Source organism: Caloenas nicobarica, chromosome 1 (assembly GCF_036013445.1).
Source record: "Caloenas nicobarica isolate bCalNic1 chromosome 1, bCalNic1.hap1, whole genome shotgun sequence".
NCBI classification, from domain to species: domain Eukaryota; kingdom Metazoa; phylum Chordata; class Aves; order Columbiformes; family Columbidae; genus Caloenas; species Caloenas nicobarica.
In genome coordinates this window covers 88,156,756-88,173,516 of record NC_088245.1, presented here as the reverse complement: position 1 = coordinate 88,173,516, position 16,761 = coordinate 88,156,756, and the positions used below count along the sequence as shown (strand labels likewise).

The following is a 16,761-nucleotide window of genomic DNA, read 5'->3' as shown; positions in this document are numbered from 1 at the left end:
CAATATTCTCTGGCTATGCACACAGTAGAGAATGTTGACATTTGGGTGGTTTTCATTCTTTGGGCAGTTTTCATTCTTTGGGTGTTTTTTTGTTCTTTACATCTACTTAAAAGGAATGTGTGCCCTGGCACAGGATGAGGCTCCAACAGCTGCCATAGTTTTACAGCAACAGACCAGCTGTGCTCGATTTGCTGGGGAACCCTCACCCACCCCCACTGGACATGTACCCTGAGCTCTGAGCCTGGAGCTCCACGCGCTGTGTGACAGCTGCTGCTGCAGCCTATTCTGGTGATGCACACGCTAGGTACAAGGGAAGCCCAGTGAAAAAGGACCCTCTTCGTTAAAGTGATTTGCAACCAAACCCTTTTTTCCATGCCCAGAGAAGAGTACATGTTCCCATCCTGCCAAGTCCAGGACAAGAGGAAGTTTGCTCAGACACCTGTCCAAAAGCCGGTCTGTGTTTCACACAAGACAATACTGACGAAGACAAGTTGGGTAACATCCTTCTTTCGAAAGCTCAAGCCTGCAAACTTCCACTGGCATGTCCCACCAGAAGCTGTCCACATGAACGGCTGTCCCACCCCATCCCCTGTAGCTCAAACCCCTACTGGAAAGCACCTGCCAATGTCGGTGTTTCCCAAACCACCCGGCAGAGAAGCAACAGCAGTGGGGACAGAGGCAAAGAGCATTATCAGCTCCGTGGTGGGATTTCCATTGGCAAACATGGCCCATGGGCAGGGAACCATCCCAGTGAACAGCCCGATACTTCGCCTTCTGCTCACAAAGCCAGCTGAGCTCTGCCGGCCCAAAGCCCCAGCACAACACGTACTTGCTCTCCACAGAGGAGTGAGATGATGATACCAAGGAAAAGAAATCCTTCTTCCCTGGTCTGTTTCACCCTTCCCACCATGCCCCCCTTACCAGTGCAGGAGGTTGGTTCAGTATGGAATACCTGCTGTCCTTAGATGTAGGGCTATATTTACCAAATGTACCAAGGGCTGAAGGAAAGCAGGGGGAGGAAGGTAGGTTTTTGCTGTTGTTTTTCCAAGAAATCTGGGGGTGTGAATTGCAGCAAAATTTAGCTAAAGACCCGAACGTTCAGAGTGCACTCTCACCAGGGGATTTCTCAAAGGCCGGGTGATTCACACAGCTTTTGGTTTGCTGGCTGAGAAACAGCAAAAGCAGCCCAGGAGAGGGAACGATGAACACGGCAAACGAGGGAGTTGTGTACCGGGAAACTTTGCACGTAGGCGACGGCTGCTGGAAAACACGACAGACTGGGAAAGAAAGAAGCTCATGAGAGCCCTGTCCTGACACACGCCTCTCCCAGAGGTGTCACCGCCGAGGACAGGCTGCAGACCTCCCGGGGGTCGCTCTGCCGGCAGCTTTTGTTGCACCTCTTGCTTTCAGCGTCTCTTCCTCCCGCTGGCGACCGCAGCCTGTCCTGGGGCGGGGCGCGCTCTGCCGAGCCCGGACAGGGCTGGTCCCGCCGCGCTGCGCTAAGACTTCCCCGGCCCAGGAGCGTCCCTGGGGACACCGCTGCTCCCGCCCCCCAGCTCGGGAGCCGCAAACGCCGGGCTTGAGTCACGCGTGGGGCCCGGCCCCGGTCCCGCCCCGCCGGCAGGCCCGGCCCCGCCTGAGCGGGAGGGCGGAGCGGGGCGGAGCGGGGCGGCTGCCATCATGTTGTGCGGGGGCGCCTCGGCGGCCCGGGCCGCCACCCGTGAGACGCAGCAGATCGCGGAGGAGGTGAGGGGGCTGCGCTGCGCCGCGGCCAGCCCGGGAGGGACCCCCGGTCTCCCGGGGCTTCTCCCGCCGGGCTGCTGGCGGTCGGAGCGGCCGGTGTGACCGGACGGCTGGGGCCTCGTCCCGGTGCAGGGGGTGGCGGGGACCCGGGCGTCGGGCCATTGCCCAGCAGCGCTGAAGGCGGAGACGCCTTTCCTCCCCGCTCGGCTCGAAAGCAGGAACAGCGACCGGGAGTGCGGTGAGCGGTTCCTGGCGCCCTCTGCCCGCTTGGCCTCGCCTGGTTTTATTGACCGCAGGCAGGGCAGGCTCGGGATTTTGGGGGGACGTTTGGGGGGATTTCGAGAGCAAGCGTGGGCCGCGTGGAGTGCTCGGGGTCAGCGCCGGTGCTCCGGCCCCGTTCCTGCTGCCGGTGTCTGTCCCAGCTACAAAAGGTGCGGGAGCTTGAGGAAGGAGCTCAGGAGGTTCTTGCAAAGTCTGAATCTTGTAGCCGCTTTTGTTGTTGGTGTTGGAGGACGAAGAAAACGTCTCCGCTGCTTCCGCTATTCCCCCAAGCAGAATTCGGCTCTACACGCTGCCAGCTCCAAACCCTGAAACTACTTCCAGGACAGTTAAATGACAGCCCATGTCAAGGAGCAGCGCGTGCTTTTGCTCTAAAAATGCCGATGTACAACTAAGTTCTTCTTTCAAAGCACGTGGTCCTGTTTCAGTCATGACTGAACTCAAGTTCCTTCTGCTTTTCGGTTTGATCAGCCAGGGTGCGTCAAGCCAGTGGAGAAAGACGAAAGACAAGCTCCCTAGACTGCAGCAGTTACTAAACATGTACAGAGCACCCAAAGGCACAGTCACTGAAATTAAAGTTTAGCTTGTAGAATCTGATGATCTTGCATTCCAAAAAAACCAAAGAGATGTGCATCTCCTCAGCCCTAACCTGAGTCTGCAGTAATGAGTACCCTACTGAGAAGTGCCGAGAGAGTCATAGTAATTGTTTTGACCTGGAGAGGTCTACGTGTTGTGTTAAAGATAACGTGAGTATGCAGTTAGTGTTGCATATGGACTGAAAACTAGATTGGTTTTAAATCCCGAATTTCCGTTCTGTGGCGGGCTGTGGTGGTTTAGTAGTCCAAATATAAGATGAAGAGTAAAAACAAAACCCATCTGGAATCAGACATGAAGGGAATTAACGAAAAATCTGGCATTTTCATTTAAATTACCTAAATATTTCAAAGTTTATCCAGCTAGTTTTGACTGCCAGCTTGTATTACTTTATTTAAAATACATAGAGAAACTCAAAACTGAAATTTGCCTGTGCAGTTATATCTGTATCTGGATACGGACTGTGAAGGAAACATTCCTTTTCTTAAGTCAAGGCAGACCTCTAAAATTACCTCGCTTGCTTAAAATCAAATCTTTGCAGAGATTTGTTAGAGCCTGCCAGTTTATTTGCCAGAAATACATTTCCCGTTCCTGCTTTTCCAGTTCTTGCCTCCATTTTACTGCTTTGTAAGAGCGACAGCGATGGCTGAGCATCCGTCAGATTCGTGGACCTGGCGAGTACTGCTGCTTGCCCAGAGCAGGTACAGCGGGAGGCAGAGCAGGACAGCTTCCCTCTGGCAGTGTCTCTGGCTCAGGAGTCCCACAGGAACGGCCTCCCCACAGCCAGGATTTCCACCCAGGCCTGTTCAGTCCTTGGCTTCTCGCTGGCACCTGTGGCAGAGGTCAGTCAGGGTGCTTTTTGAACCATCTGCTTTTCAGTAAGTGCTCTGGGAGTAAGCAAACAGGCCACGCAGAACAACAGAGAACCTTCATGGCATGATGGAATCACAGATTTTTGGGTGGGAAAGGACTGCACCTCCTGCCCAGCACAGGGTCAGCAGCCCCAGGCTGCTTGGGGCTTTGTCCAGTCAGGTCTTGAAAACCCCTGCGGACAGAAACTGCACAAGTTCTCTGGGCAGGCTGCTGTACTGCCAGTGTGGCCTCATGGGAAAAGCTCTTCCTTATACCCAGTCTGAACCTCCAATTTCAATTTAGGACCATTGAGTCTCACTCTTCTGCTCCTCTGTAAAGATCCTGGCTTCTTGTAAGGACTGGAAAGCTTTTATCCAAGCCTTCTCTTCTCCAGGCTGAGCAAGCTAATTTTCTTCCTTTCCTCACAGCACGAGTGCTCCAGCCATCTGACCTCGTGGTGGCCCTCTGCTGAGCTGGCTACAGTTTATTGACATCTTTCTTGTACTGGGGGCCCAAAAGTGGACGCAGTATTCCACATGTGCTCTAACAAGCACAGTAATCGTTTGCCTCTCTCTTCTGGCGAGGCTCCTGCAGATGCAGCCCAGAATGCTGTTACCTTCGTTATCACCAGGGCACAGCGATGGCTCATGTTTGGTGCACCGTCCGCCAGGACCTCCAGATCTAGACTGACACGATGAACTAGTATGGTGGGCAGTACCGGGTCTTTCAGAGAGTATTTCTGGGCTCTCCCTCTCCGTACTGCATCAAGATGCCCATTGTCACGTGCCGCGGTGAGTCATTGTCACAATAACACTCTGACAAGCCGGCAGCCACGTGTCACCCCACGCTGCCTCCGGTCACGGAGCCCAGTGTTCGGCTTTCTGGTGGAAACACAAAATGTGCTGAGCCAGGGCAATTTGGAGACCTGAGAAACCAACCTTGCACAGCACCTAGGATTGCTAAAGGAGCACAGGACAGCATAGGGTCCGTGGGATACCTATGCCCACCCTCTCCCCTGCTGCTTAAAATTTGTAATAGTAGCTCTAGTGATGGAAACTGAAACCACTCAGGGAGGACGGAATCACTGCACTTTCTGGGGCTGCGCGCTTCCTTGCATCTTCAAATGCAAAGTTGCCGAGTGCGCTTTGATTTCTATATGGAAAAAAAAAACATGTACAAAGGCATCCAAACATCATCATCTTACTTTTGATGTACTATCCATAGCCTGGAAGAAGTGTAGAGGGTATGACCTCTGAGGGATGATGTACAGTATGGTCGCAGCTCTCAGCGACAGGACAATCACCGATCACCTGTCTTGGAAAGGCACCAGAGTTTAGTCCTGCGCCTTCTCAGTGGGAGGACATACCCTGTGGCAGACATTTTCTGTTCCTGCTCCACCTAGAGCACCTGAGCAGTGGCAAACTGGCACTTGTTTTCCTCCAAGGAAGCAGGTGGAGCTCAGGCAGGATAGCAAATATGTTCATTCCCCTTGAATTTAGGAAGAAGGCAAAATCCACCATGTAGCTGGAAAGAGAAAATGACTCACTGCTGATACTGTTGCACTGGGAGTGGAGGGAGGGCTACCTAATGATGTGGTGCAGGAGGTAAGGCCTGAGTAGACCTGCGCTTGCAGCAAGGACTCCCAAGACTAATTCATATTGCCCTGATAAACGAAGCCTGAAATCTTCTGCTTCCCTGACCAAGAATTTTACCATATAGCCGCAAGGTTCTAGAGAGCCAAGTGTGGGAAAGAAGAGCTGCAACTCCTGTGAGTTCCTGCCTCCCGCTGAGGTACAGGACAAGTTGTTCTGACTTCTTGAGCACAGGTTTTGCACTCTGGAAAGGGGGATGATAGCTCAGAAGCTTAACGGTGCAATTATTTTTTGGAAAATATTTGCAGTTTGAAAACATTCTAGATTCCAGCAGACGTGCTGGAAGAACTGTCCGATTTGTGTTGTGTTGTAGGCTTGGGTAGTTTGCTCTGAAAGCTTGATTTCTGGATGGCTGTCTGTTCTGTGATGCTGGGTCTGTAACAACTTGTTCTGAATTTGAAAAGGGAGCTAATGCTGAAGATGGGCCTTTTTCTTGTAAGAATGATAAATGTTAAAAACTTCTCTTTAAAAAGATGTATAGTCTTGTGCATGTGGGTACTGAATCACTTCCCATTTGTTGTTAGATATACAGAACAGAAAGGGAAGCTGAGACATCAATAGAGGAAATAATTTGTCAACATAAACCTTCTAGAATACCCACACAGTTCTCTGTTGGAGGCTCCAGATTCGGTGTCAGTCTGTGATGACTGAATCACACCACTCTCTTGGCTTTGCTGCCTCTTTAGATTTCTCGTCTTTCTTGAACACAAAACTTAACCTGATTCATTTTGATAATTTAGTAACTTGGAAAAGCAGCAGCTCTGTGTCTGGGAATTCAGCAGTAGTGACCTAAAGGGTGCAAAGGCACCCTTATAGTGTGGGCCTTAAGTCCTAAGTAACTTGAATCTTGCATCAGTCTTAAATACTCTGTTGTTTTGTTAAGGTGAAACCTCAGCTAGAAGAAAAAGAAGGGAAAACCTTTGATGTCTTCACTGCAGTGGAGTTTAAAACTCAGGTGGTTGCTGGAACAAACTACTTCATCAAGGTAGAGGACACTGGGCAATGTTGGTTGGTTGTTTTTAATTAACACGTATAATATTTGGAATGGTGGTTTTTTTTCTTTACTTACCTAGACAGGGATGCTTATGATTTGGCCTTAATAAGAAAAAAATCTATACATTAAAAAAAAATCCACCCCCCACCTCCCAGCCCACCTCCCTGTATTACATGGAGATGAGAGTACTTCCCTGTTTTCATAATGATTTTTACTTTTCGGTTCTTTTATGAAACTTAGATTTGGGGATAATTACACATCCGTGATGCTGAGCACTAACATTGCATTAAGTGAAGTCCAGGTGTGTGAAGATACAGTGAAGTGTCAAACCCGCTGTGATTCTGCCTGTAGTGATGCCACACACAAAACCAAGCACCTGTGATGAAAGCATTGAAGTGCTGCTTGTGCCAGACAAGATTAGAGCATTTTACATGTATTTAATAGATTACTCACTTCTGTGCAGCCCTGGTTCCCTAGATGTATGTTCCCTGTCTCAGGCACAGGGAGCATTAACAAGCATAGAAGGATTAGAGGGTCATAAAGTCATAACTCCACAAAGTCAGAACTCTCAGTCTGGTTTAGAACAAGACCACACCTTCTGAGGTGATGGTTTTTCTTGCCACCTCTCTGCTTCTACCATCCTCAAGACACAGCAGCCTGACCACCCCTCTTGCTGAAGGTTGCTGTTACTCCGTGGAACTCACAGGTTTTTATGTTTTGCAGGTCCATGTTGGCAATGATGAGTTCATGCACCTGCGGGTGTTCAGGAGCCTTCCTCACGAGAACAAGCCGCTGAGTCTCCACAGTTACCAGAGCAGCAAGACTAAGCAGGATGAACTGGCTTTTTTCTAGCAAGCTTCTGTCTTGTGCATTTTCCTGATTGGTTCTGATGTGCATTTTCTATAGGGTGCAAAATGTTGATTCCTGTGCCAACAAAGGAGCAAAGTAAATGTGTTGGGTTTTTTTTAACTTCCCGCTGGAAAACATCAGTTGCTTTTATGCCATTCCATTCCTGTGCAATATCTAAATTTTAGAGTCACACGGTTCTCCTTTCACCTACACTAACGCAAATCCAAGCAGCTGCACTGACTTCAGTGCAACATAACTGGAATACTGCGGCTGAGTCCTGTTTGTGGACTTCCCTGGTTTAGAAACTGAAAGGGGAGTGACACTGGCATTCTGTATTTGCAGCAAGGAGCGAGAGGAAAACCCAGATCTCTTCTGTGCTATTTTGCAACTGTGAATATATCTGTAGATTTAAATTGTGCTATGTATTTTCTTGGCAAAGACCTGAAGAGAGACCAGAGCCAAAGTGGTTTTGAAAGCAAGAGGAGGATTATTGTCTTTTGAAACAAACATTCCCGTGGTGATCATGTTGATCCTCTTGCAGCAGCAGGATATGATGTCCAGTAGAGGGGGTATGCCTTTAAAACCAGAACTGAACTCAGTTCTCAGTCCTAAGGAAAAGTCCTGGAAAGGAACTTAAGCTGGACAAGCATTTCTGCATTAATAACAATAAACATTTCTCTTGAATCGAAAGGGCATATTTGACTTTGAGTAGTGTTTCACTGTTCTCTTTTCTAGTTTTCAATATTGGTTATGTTGCTCAGATGTTGGTGGTTTTTTTTTCCATGAGTGTTTTTCATATTCCTTGTAACCTTAGGTTTATTCCAGTCTTTTAGTTAGAAATTAGAAAGGAACACCAAGGAAAATGCAGTCCCTCTGTGCTGCGTGGAGCAGGGCACCTGCTAAGAGAGGGCATGGGAAAGGCTGAGGCACTCGATGCTGCCTTTGTCTCAGCCTTTATTGGTAGGACTTGCCTTCAGGAATTTGAGGTGCCTAAGATGAGCAGGCAAGTCTGGAGAAAAGAAGACTTTCCTCAGCAGAGCTGGACCAGGCCTGGGGCACACCTAAACCAGACTTAGGCAATGCCATGGGGTGTGAGGGGATGCATCCATGGATGCTGAGGGCCAGTGTCATTGCAAGGCCACACTCAAGGACCTTTGAAAGGTCATGTGCACTGGGGGAGGTTCCCCAGGACTGGAAGCAAGAAAACATCACTTCTATGTTGAAGACGGGCAAGAAGGAGAACCTGGAGCACTACAGGCTCATCAGTGTCACCTCAGTCCCTGGGAAGGCGCTGGAGCAAATGGTTCTGGAAGTCATTTCCACACATATTAAAGACAAAAAGGCAATTGGAAGTAGTCGGCATGGATTTACAAAGGGGAAGTCATGCTTCATCAACCTCATAGCCTGCTATGATTAGATATCCATCCTCTCTCAATTTGCCAAGATGTTTGTTGTTTACTTTGGTAAGGCTTTTGATGCTGTTCTCCATAACACCTCATAGATGAGCTGCTTAAGTGTGTGCCAGAGAAGTGGACTGCAAACTCGCTGAGCTGCTGTGCTCAAAAAGTTCAGCACCACAAGGTCCAGCCAGAGATCAGCGACCAGTGGTGTAGACTGTAGAATTGGCAAGCAGCTTTGAGAGGAGAGAGCATGGTGACCTTACCTGTGTGTTACTGGGCTTTTTGTTGCAGGTGTGCTCTGTGGGAGTGTGTAACCAGCATTGCTTAGAAAGAGCATGTTCTGTCTCCTGAATATTAAGGGGTCTTACATGCTTTTTCTCATAGCAGCCCAGAGAGTTCCCACACAGACCCTCCCCAAACAGGGAAAAATTGGAGACCCTAAGTCTGGCTTATTATAGCACTTCTTCTGCCTTGCATAGTATTTCAGAGCCCACTTGAGTTTTAGCCAGGCAGCAGACCTAGACATGACATGCAGTAGATGAACAAATAGCTTTCAAAACTTATTTTATTTTTGCACATTTACTGACACAGGCAGAAACCACACACATCTTGCAGAAGTGAGGCACCATTCCTCATTGTCTCTCAGAAGTAGGTCAGAGGATCATCTCTGGTTTTCCCGGTCTGAAAACTGACAAGGCTGGGACAGTCGTTCTCAGCAGGGAGGCCCTGAAACACCCTTAAGTGGACATAGTTGTCATCAGAATCTTGGACCTAGAAACCAAAACAGTGGGAAAGTGAGGATCATGGGTGAAGCAGGTTCAAACAACAGGAAGAAGATCTTTGCTCAGGAGCTGAATTTTAGGTTTCTCTCCCCTTTTACTTCAACAGCTCTTAACCCATCTGGATAGTAACTAACTGGTGCTGGAAACTCTATACACCTGTAGAGAACTGTAATAAAAACCTTCAGACTCATGCAAATGGAAAATGGGCAGCACTGCTGGAGTGTGGAAGCACCAGCAGGCACAACAGGAGAAAGGTTTGCAGGGCACCCTATTCAGGTCACAAAGATCCCAGCACATCAGCTGACAGCTTCTCCGGACACTCAGAGTAGGAAACGAGAGACACTGGGTAAATTTTAATGCCTCAGGGCTGGGGCAAGGTGCAGAGACAGTGTCATCTCCCAGAAGGCACAGAAAGATCTAGCCACAGCCAGCACACGGTCCTAAGAAACCTGAAAGCCAGGATCCCTTGTCTGCAGAATTACTGCAAACACATCGGTGCCTGAACAGACAACTTGACACCTCTTGGTGCCTCTCAGAGTAGGGTGAGTGGCTGAAATAAATAATTTTCAAAATAAACTCACCTTCCCCTCCAGCAAGTCCTCCCGCTAAGGCTTGCTACTACAGAGCTGTGCATGATTTCATACATACAGAGCCAAGCACAAGTTTTCTCGCTGTTTGAGGTCTATGGCATTAAGGGAAAGTTTAATGCCTTAGGCTCCAGGAGGTTTTTGCATGCCTTCTGGAGGCTGCACTGTTTCTCTTGGTCTGGATTATATCTCATCTGCAAGTCTGTTGGTAAAATTTAGCAATGTGGAGAATTCAGAAGGATAAAAGAAAACAATCTTGTGAAAGAGGTCATTCCAGCTACCACTAAAGTGAATAACTGCTTCCTACCACTTGCAAGATTGGGAAAACGCGACCCATCATCAGTTTTCAGTGCTATAAAATGGATTTCTTCCAAGTTCACTAACATGTCAGTCTTTATTTCCGAGTAGTTTGCTCATGAGGCTCAGCATGGACAGCAAACAAGTATCTTATATTGCCTGAGTCAGCAACAGGGTGGCACTAAGTGAAGAAATGCAATTAGACGTGACTTCTGGTTTCACTGCAGCCTTCCTGTAAATTGTTACTCTGTATCACTCAGTACCTTGTCCACAAAGCGAAAGCGCATCTCAGAGGAGCCAGGGAAGGATAAACGCCATTTATGTAAGTAAGACTTGCATTAGCCATAGAATACGTACTCGGTCAGTACAATCCCCTGGTGCCCAGAGAGCAGAAATAAGTGTTCAAGAGTTGTTTTAGCAGTGTCTGTCCTTCCTGGGATCAACTAAGTATGAGAAACTTAGAGCAAATGCTCATAATGTCTCTGCAGAACTACTAAATCCCAAACCGACTCTTGTCGAGGGAGCACATCCTACCAGGTGTAAGTCTGTGCACATGTGCGGTTCAGATACAGCAATCGCATCCAGTGTTTGCTCTGCTGCCAGAAAGCCAGCCTGCCACTAAGCAGTGCTTTCCGGCCTTCACTCGCAAAATAGGCCCAGCAATTACTTGCACTTTACTTCACAGAAAGCTGCTCAAATCCATGGGTAAGATTTTCTAGTAGAGGATGAACAGCACTATCAGAGGGCTCCAAATTAAGCAGTACCTGTTTTTCCTCCACAACAGAAAGGGGGCTTTGGAAATACAGAAAAACCAGCAGGCAGGCTGCTCCTCTGCAGCACATGACACAGAACCAAAACATCAGCATGCATGCTTGCCTGCAAAACTGGTCAGCCGAGCATGAGATGCTTGCATGAAATTAAAAAATTCACTCTAACTCTCCATCAGATCCTCAGGCTCACCCCCAGTTAATCCTAATAAACACAATTGGAGGACGCAGAGGCAATAGGAAAGCTACTTTGCCTTTAAAGGAAACAGGAGAGTAGAGTTATGACTAATCTAAATCATTTGAGCTGATAAGGCAATCTACAGTCTTTGACTGTGATGATCCTAAGAAAGTTATCATTCACATCCGAAGCAGCACAGCGCATGTTTTATAAGTTTCTATGTTCCTGTTGTACAGTAGCGCCAAACAGAGGAATTTTATAAGCATCTGGAGACAGTCTATAACTCTATTAGTCACATCAGATGGTCTTCTATGACAAAGCACTCCTTCCTATAATATATACAAACCTTGATAAAGTAGTTTGTCCCAGCAACCACCTGAGTCCTATATGATATGGCTTTAAAGATTTCACATGTCTTGTTTACTCTGCTTTCAAATTGTAGCTTCACCTGTAAAAAGAAAGGGAAGAATGGTTGGCAGGTTCATATTTAGGCTTTACTTTCACAGCTACCACTGTAATTTTCATCCTTTCAAACACACACCCTTAATGAAGTAAACCCTGGAGCCCCCAAATAAATAGGCAATCCAAGAGACTCCTGGAGTGCATTGAGGATAACTTCCTAAGCCAGGTAACAGACAGCCCTACCAGGGGAGATGCGACACCGGACCCGATAGTCACTAACGAGAGTGAGCTAATTGGTGACATCAAGACTGGAGGCAGCCAGGGCTGCAGTGATCATTTGCACATGGAGTTCACAGTCTCGAGGGATGTGGGATGGCTGAAGGGTAAAGTCAGGACACTGAATTTTCGGAAAGCCAACTTGCAGCTCTTCAAGGAGCTGGGCAGCAGGACCCCCTGGGAAACTGCCCTCAGGGACAAGGGAGCAGAACGCAGCTGGCAGATCTTCAAGGACGCTTTCCATAGAAAACAAGAGATCTCTCGATCCCCGGGTGTAAGAAATTGGGTAAGGAAGTCAAGAGGTGGCTGAGTTGAGACCTGCTGGTCAAACTAAAGGGCAAGAAGAGAATGCACAGGCAGTGGAAGCAGGGACAGGTATCCCAGAAAGAGTATAGGGACACTGCCCCGCTGTGCAGAGATGGGGTCAGGAAGAGCAAGGCACAGCTGGAGCTGAATTTGGCAAGACACACAAAGGATAACAAGAAGGGCTTCTGCATGTCATCCAGATGAGGAAAGTCAAAGAAAGTGTGTCCCCCCTAATGAGCAAGACTGGCAAACTGGTTAACAATGAACAAGGAGAAGACTGAGGTACTTCTTTGCCTCAGTCTTCATTGGCAAGCTCTCTGCCCACACTTCCCGAGTAGATGAACTGCAAGAAGGGGACTGGGGAACAAAGTCCCTCCCACTGTAAGAGAAGACCAGGTTTGTGACCAGTTGAGGGACCTGAACATACATCCATCTATGGGACCTGGTGAGATGCATCCCAGAGTCCTGAGGGAATTGGCTGATGTAGTGCCAAGCCACTCTCCATGATATTTGAGAAGTCATGGCAGTCAGGTGAAGTCCCTGGTGGCTGGAAAAATGGAAATATTGCACCCATTTTTAAAAAGCATGGAAAAGAGGACCCTGGGAACTACCGACATGTCGGCCTCACCTCTGTGCCTGGAAAGATCATGCGACAGATCCTCCTAGAAGCTGTGCTAAGGCATATGGAGGACAAGGAGGTGATTCAGGACAGCCAGCGTGGCTTCACCAAGGGCAAGTCCCACCTGACCAACCTAGTGGCCTTCCATGGTGGAGTGACTACCTCACTGAACAAAGGAAGGGCTACGGATGTCGTCTATCTGGACTTCTGTAAAGCTTTTGACGTGGTCCCTCACAACATCCTTCCCTCTATGTTGGAGAGGTATGGATTTGATGGGTGGACTGTTCAGTGGATGAGGAATTGGCAAGATGATTGCATCCAGAGAGTGGTGGTCAAAGGCCCAGTGTCTGGATGGACACTGGTGAAAAGTGGTGTCCCTCAGCGGTCCGCACTGGGACCAGTAACTCTTTAACATCATCATCAATGACACAGACAGTGAGACTGAGTACACCCTCAGCAAGTTCACGGATGACGCCAAGCTGAGTGGTGCAGTTGACACGCCTGAGGCACAGGATGCCATCCAAAGGGACCTGGACAAGCTTGAGAAGTGAGCCCATATGATCCTCATGAGGCCAAGTGCAAGGTCCCGCACCTGGATTGAGGCAACCCCTGGTATCAATACAGGCTGGGGGATGAAGGGATTGAGAGCAGCCCTGCAGAGAAGGCCTTGGGGGATACTGGTGGATGAAAGACTGGACATAAGCTGGCAATGTGCGCTTGCAGCTCAGAAGGCCGATTGTATCTTGGGCTGCATCAAAAGCAGCATGGCCGGCAGGTTCTGGGAGGGGATTCTGCCCCTCGCCTCCACTCTGGTGAGACCCCACCTGGAGTCCTGTGTCCAGCTCTGGAGCCCTCAGTACAGCAAAGACATGGACCTGTTGGAGAGGGGCCAGAGGAGGCCACAACAATCATCAGAAGGGTGGAACAGCTCTCCTGTGAGGAAAGGCTGAGAGAGTCAGGGTTGTTCAGCCTGGAGAAGAGAAGGTTCCAGGGAGACCTTATTGCAGCCTTTCAGTACTTAAAAGGGGCCGATAAGAAGGATAGGGACAGACTTTTTAGCAGGGCCTCTTGCGACAGGACAAGGGGTAATGGTTTTAAACCAAAGGAGGGGAGATTCAGACTAGACATGAGGAAGACATTTTGTACAATGAGGGTGGTGAAATACTGGCACAGGTTGCCCAGAGGTGGCAGATGCCCCATCCCTGGAGACATTCCAGGCCAGGCTGGACAGGGCTCTGAGCAACCTGATCTAGTTGAAGATGTCCCTGCCCATTGCAGGGGGGTTGGACTAGATGACCTTTGAAGGTCCCTTCCAACCCAAACTATTGTACGATTCCATGCCGATGGCCCGAGGCAGGGCAGAGGCATCCAGCAGCCCAGCAGAGGAGCGCAGTGTCACTCAGGAGCCTGCTCAGGCAGCCCCTGGGAGGGGCCAGAAGCGTGTCAGGGCTTCTCACCACACACCTGTTCCACAGAAACACACAGAATTACTTGGTTTTCTCAGCATGTACACCTACAGCTGGCTGCCATTCTCAGGGCATTCCTTCCCAGCAGGCGAGGCCCAGAAATTGCCCTAGAAACATCCAGATCCACTATGTCCAGGTAGCCAGAAATGATCATCTTACTCAGGCTCTTCATAAACTCTTACTCTGCTCTTCTTCCCAGCAGCTTCCGTGGGTTTTCTATCCCAGGGGAGCAATAGCAATACTTTTAGCTCGGGAGCTGCTAAATCCAGCAAACCAGGGAAAGTTCAATTTCCAACCTGCTCCAGCAGGCTGGGTCTGAGGGCTCCTAGGATGATCCTAAGCGGCATTTTTTGGTACATATTATTTCTCTCTCAGAACAAAACCAAGCCAGTTCTCTCCCTTTTTACCATCTCTCCCATCCTCTGGCCACTACATCCCCCACTTGTTATTTCTGGACAGAGCCTTCAGTAAAATCAGGCAGGCAGACAGCTCCTTAATCCTCAGATGGAAAAATGTAAGATTCCTAAGCTCTTATCTAGCAGCTCCTTAAACCCAAAACCTTCCTCCATTTTAGGCAACAGCTGCGTAACAAGGAGAATGAATAAATAACATGCCCCAGCTCACTGACTATTGACAAGGCACAGGTATAATCCAAAGAGCAGAACAGATGTTGGGCATCCCAAGGTCTGCAGATGCTCTTCACAACTTCACTCAAATCACATGAATTGCTTCTCTGCTTTACAGAGCATAAAATCCCATAGAATGGCATCATGACAGTTAAGCACTGAGATTTCATCTCGGATACGCACTGCAATAGGGCAGGATCTTTTGATCACCAGCGACACTGCCAAGCATTAAGAACATAGCTCGGTATCTGGCATGCTACAGTGTCCCAGCAGTGTTCAAAGGAGGCCCTTAAGCGATTTCACAGGCTCATTAGTCAAACTTCACAGCCCCCAGCAGGCAGGAGACTTTGCTCTCCCTGTCCTACACATATGAGGCAACAGGAATTACAGGGACACCAAGGTGCTACGAGTCCTGCCCTAGGGTCTCTTCTCCACAGCTGAGGGAATTTATCACTGCAAGTGCTTCTCCTTCAACCACTTGTGCCAGCACAAGAGGAACAGCAGCACTGCTCCCGAGTAATTCAGTCGGTGCCTCACAAACAGTTTCAGATAATCCTTTTCTCTTTCTGTTCTGCTGTAAATTATCTCCCCTCTGATTAACCTGTTGTCAGATACTCTGTGCATGCGTGCTCAACTCTGGCAACCCCAACTGTGATTGACCAATACAGCCGTACAGTGGAAGAAGGCTCAGAGGAGCTGGGCAAGGGCGATGTGCCCACGAATCTCAGAAAATAATGCAGGGTGTGACAGACCACAGCTTCTGCAAAGCAGCTGACATTAGCTCAACACAATGCAGACCAGAGGGTGCTTGTTTTAGATAAACCGCTCTGTCAGTTGAGTGGATCGACTGAGGGTGTCACTCCCTGAGTTCATTTAAAGAACGGTGAACACTGCCCTAAGTGAGCCAGGTCAGCATGGGGACAATGAATACGTGGCTCCGCCCAACACGCAGTACAAAAAGTCAACAACAAACAAAAGAATTTGGAAGACAATAGTGGGCTTGAGCTAGCCTCAGCACATGTTCTCCCTCCTGGTGGCTGAGAACGCCCAGCATCATGACAGTGAGCATATTCTAAAGAACAGTGATGGAGATCATATCTGTATTGTGATTGAAGTGTATTTTGCAATTGCTTTATTTTGCTAAGAGGAACCTAAATCAGAAACCTCATGTAACACCAAATATCTTCAAATAAGTCTGATATTAAACATTATACCCTCCATGTGTGGAATATCTAAAAGAACCTGGTCAGAGAATACTGGACTCTGGCATCAGCCTACGCAGCCCCTTTACAGATCTCTCCTGGTGGCACAGCCCAGCTCACCTTAGCCTGGTTTTATCATTGCCTGGTCTCAGCCTGCAAGCTCACGGGAGACGCGGATTGGTACTTGTCCTGGTTTTGGCTGGGATAGAGTTAATTTTCTACCCAGTAGCTGGTACATGGTGCTGTGTTTTGGATTTAGTATGAGAACAGAATTGACAATACACTGAGGTGCTGTTTACAGAGCTACTTCCAGGACAGGAAGTGATTTACCCATAGCCTCGTGCTGTATATATCTTGTTTTAATGCCTACTACCACATGGTTTGTACTATCCATGTCCTTCAGTGAGGAATTAATTCTACCAGGTACAATATTCTCCCTGCAAATACACCACCTTTAATTTCAAACAAGCAGCCTCAATGCTGGCATAGTAGAGTTGCCCTTCCAGCTGCACCCAAATGTTAACTGGAGGTGGCCAGTTATGGTCATGGACAAGGATGAGACAGAGAAGTGCCTTGTCTCAGCCTTACCGGCACACTGCCTATGCAGAATGCTGAGAAATACTGGCTGGCAATCAAGGGGATTCCCATTTTCCGCACAAGCTTCTTCAGTTTAAACACTGGTTCAAAATCACCACCTGGTCTCCCAGCCTTTGCACAAGCTTCAAGACTCGACCCTTTGCACACAGAGACTTTATCTTTAGATAGGCTACAACTCACCTTGTCAACAATTTCCTGCACTTCAGGAGTAGCAGGCTTGGTCTCAGATAAGCCCCCAAGAGTCGGCGACATAGTGGCAGGTAACTGCTCTGAAGTGACGGTGGTTCTGAAGA

General features: G+C 48.5%; 2 protein-coding genes across 2 annotated transcripts; one reads left to right on the top strand and one right to left on the bottom strand.

The window, feature by feature from the left end:
- The first annotated feature begins 1,644 nt into the window (after nt 1-1,644).
- LOC135994319 (cystatin-B-like) lies at nt 1,645-7,653 on the top strand. Its single transcript, XM_065644806.1, has 3 exons — nt 1,645-1,746; nt 6,004-6,105; nt 6,838-7,653. The coding sequence occupies exons 1-3, from the start codon at nt 1,681-1,683 to the stop codon at nt 6,964-6,966; spliced, it is 297 nt and encodes a 98-aa protein (XP_065500878.1). The 5' UTR covers nt 1,645-1,680; the 3' UTR covers nt 6,967-7,653.
- A 1,315-nt stretch (nt 7,654-8,968) lies between these two features.
- On the bottom strand, nt 8,969-16,761 carry LOC136001420 (cystatin-A-like). Its single transcript, XM_065655730.1, has 3 exons — nt 16,649-16,761; nt 11,321-11,422; nt 8,969-9,134 (listed from the first exon to the last, which is right to left on the bottom strand). Exons 1-3 carry the CDS (start codon nt 16,718-16,720, stop codon nt 9,006-9,008), a joined length of 303 nt encoding a protein of 100 aa, XP_065511802.1. The 5' UTR covers nt 16,721-16,761; the 3' UTR covers nt 8,969-9,005.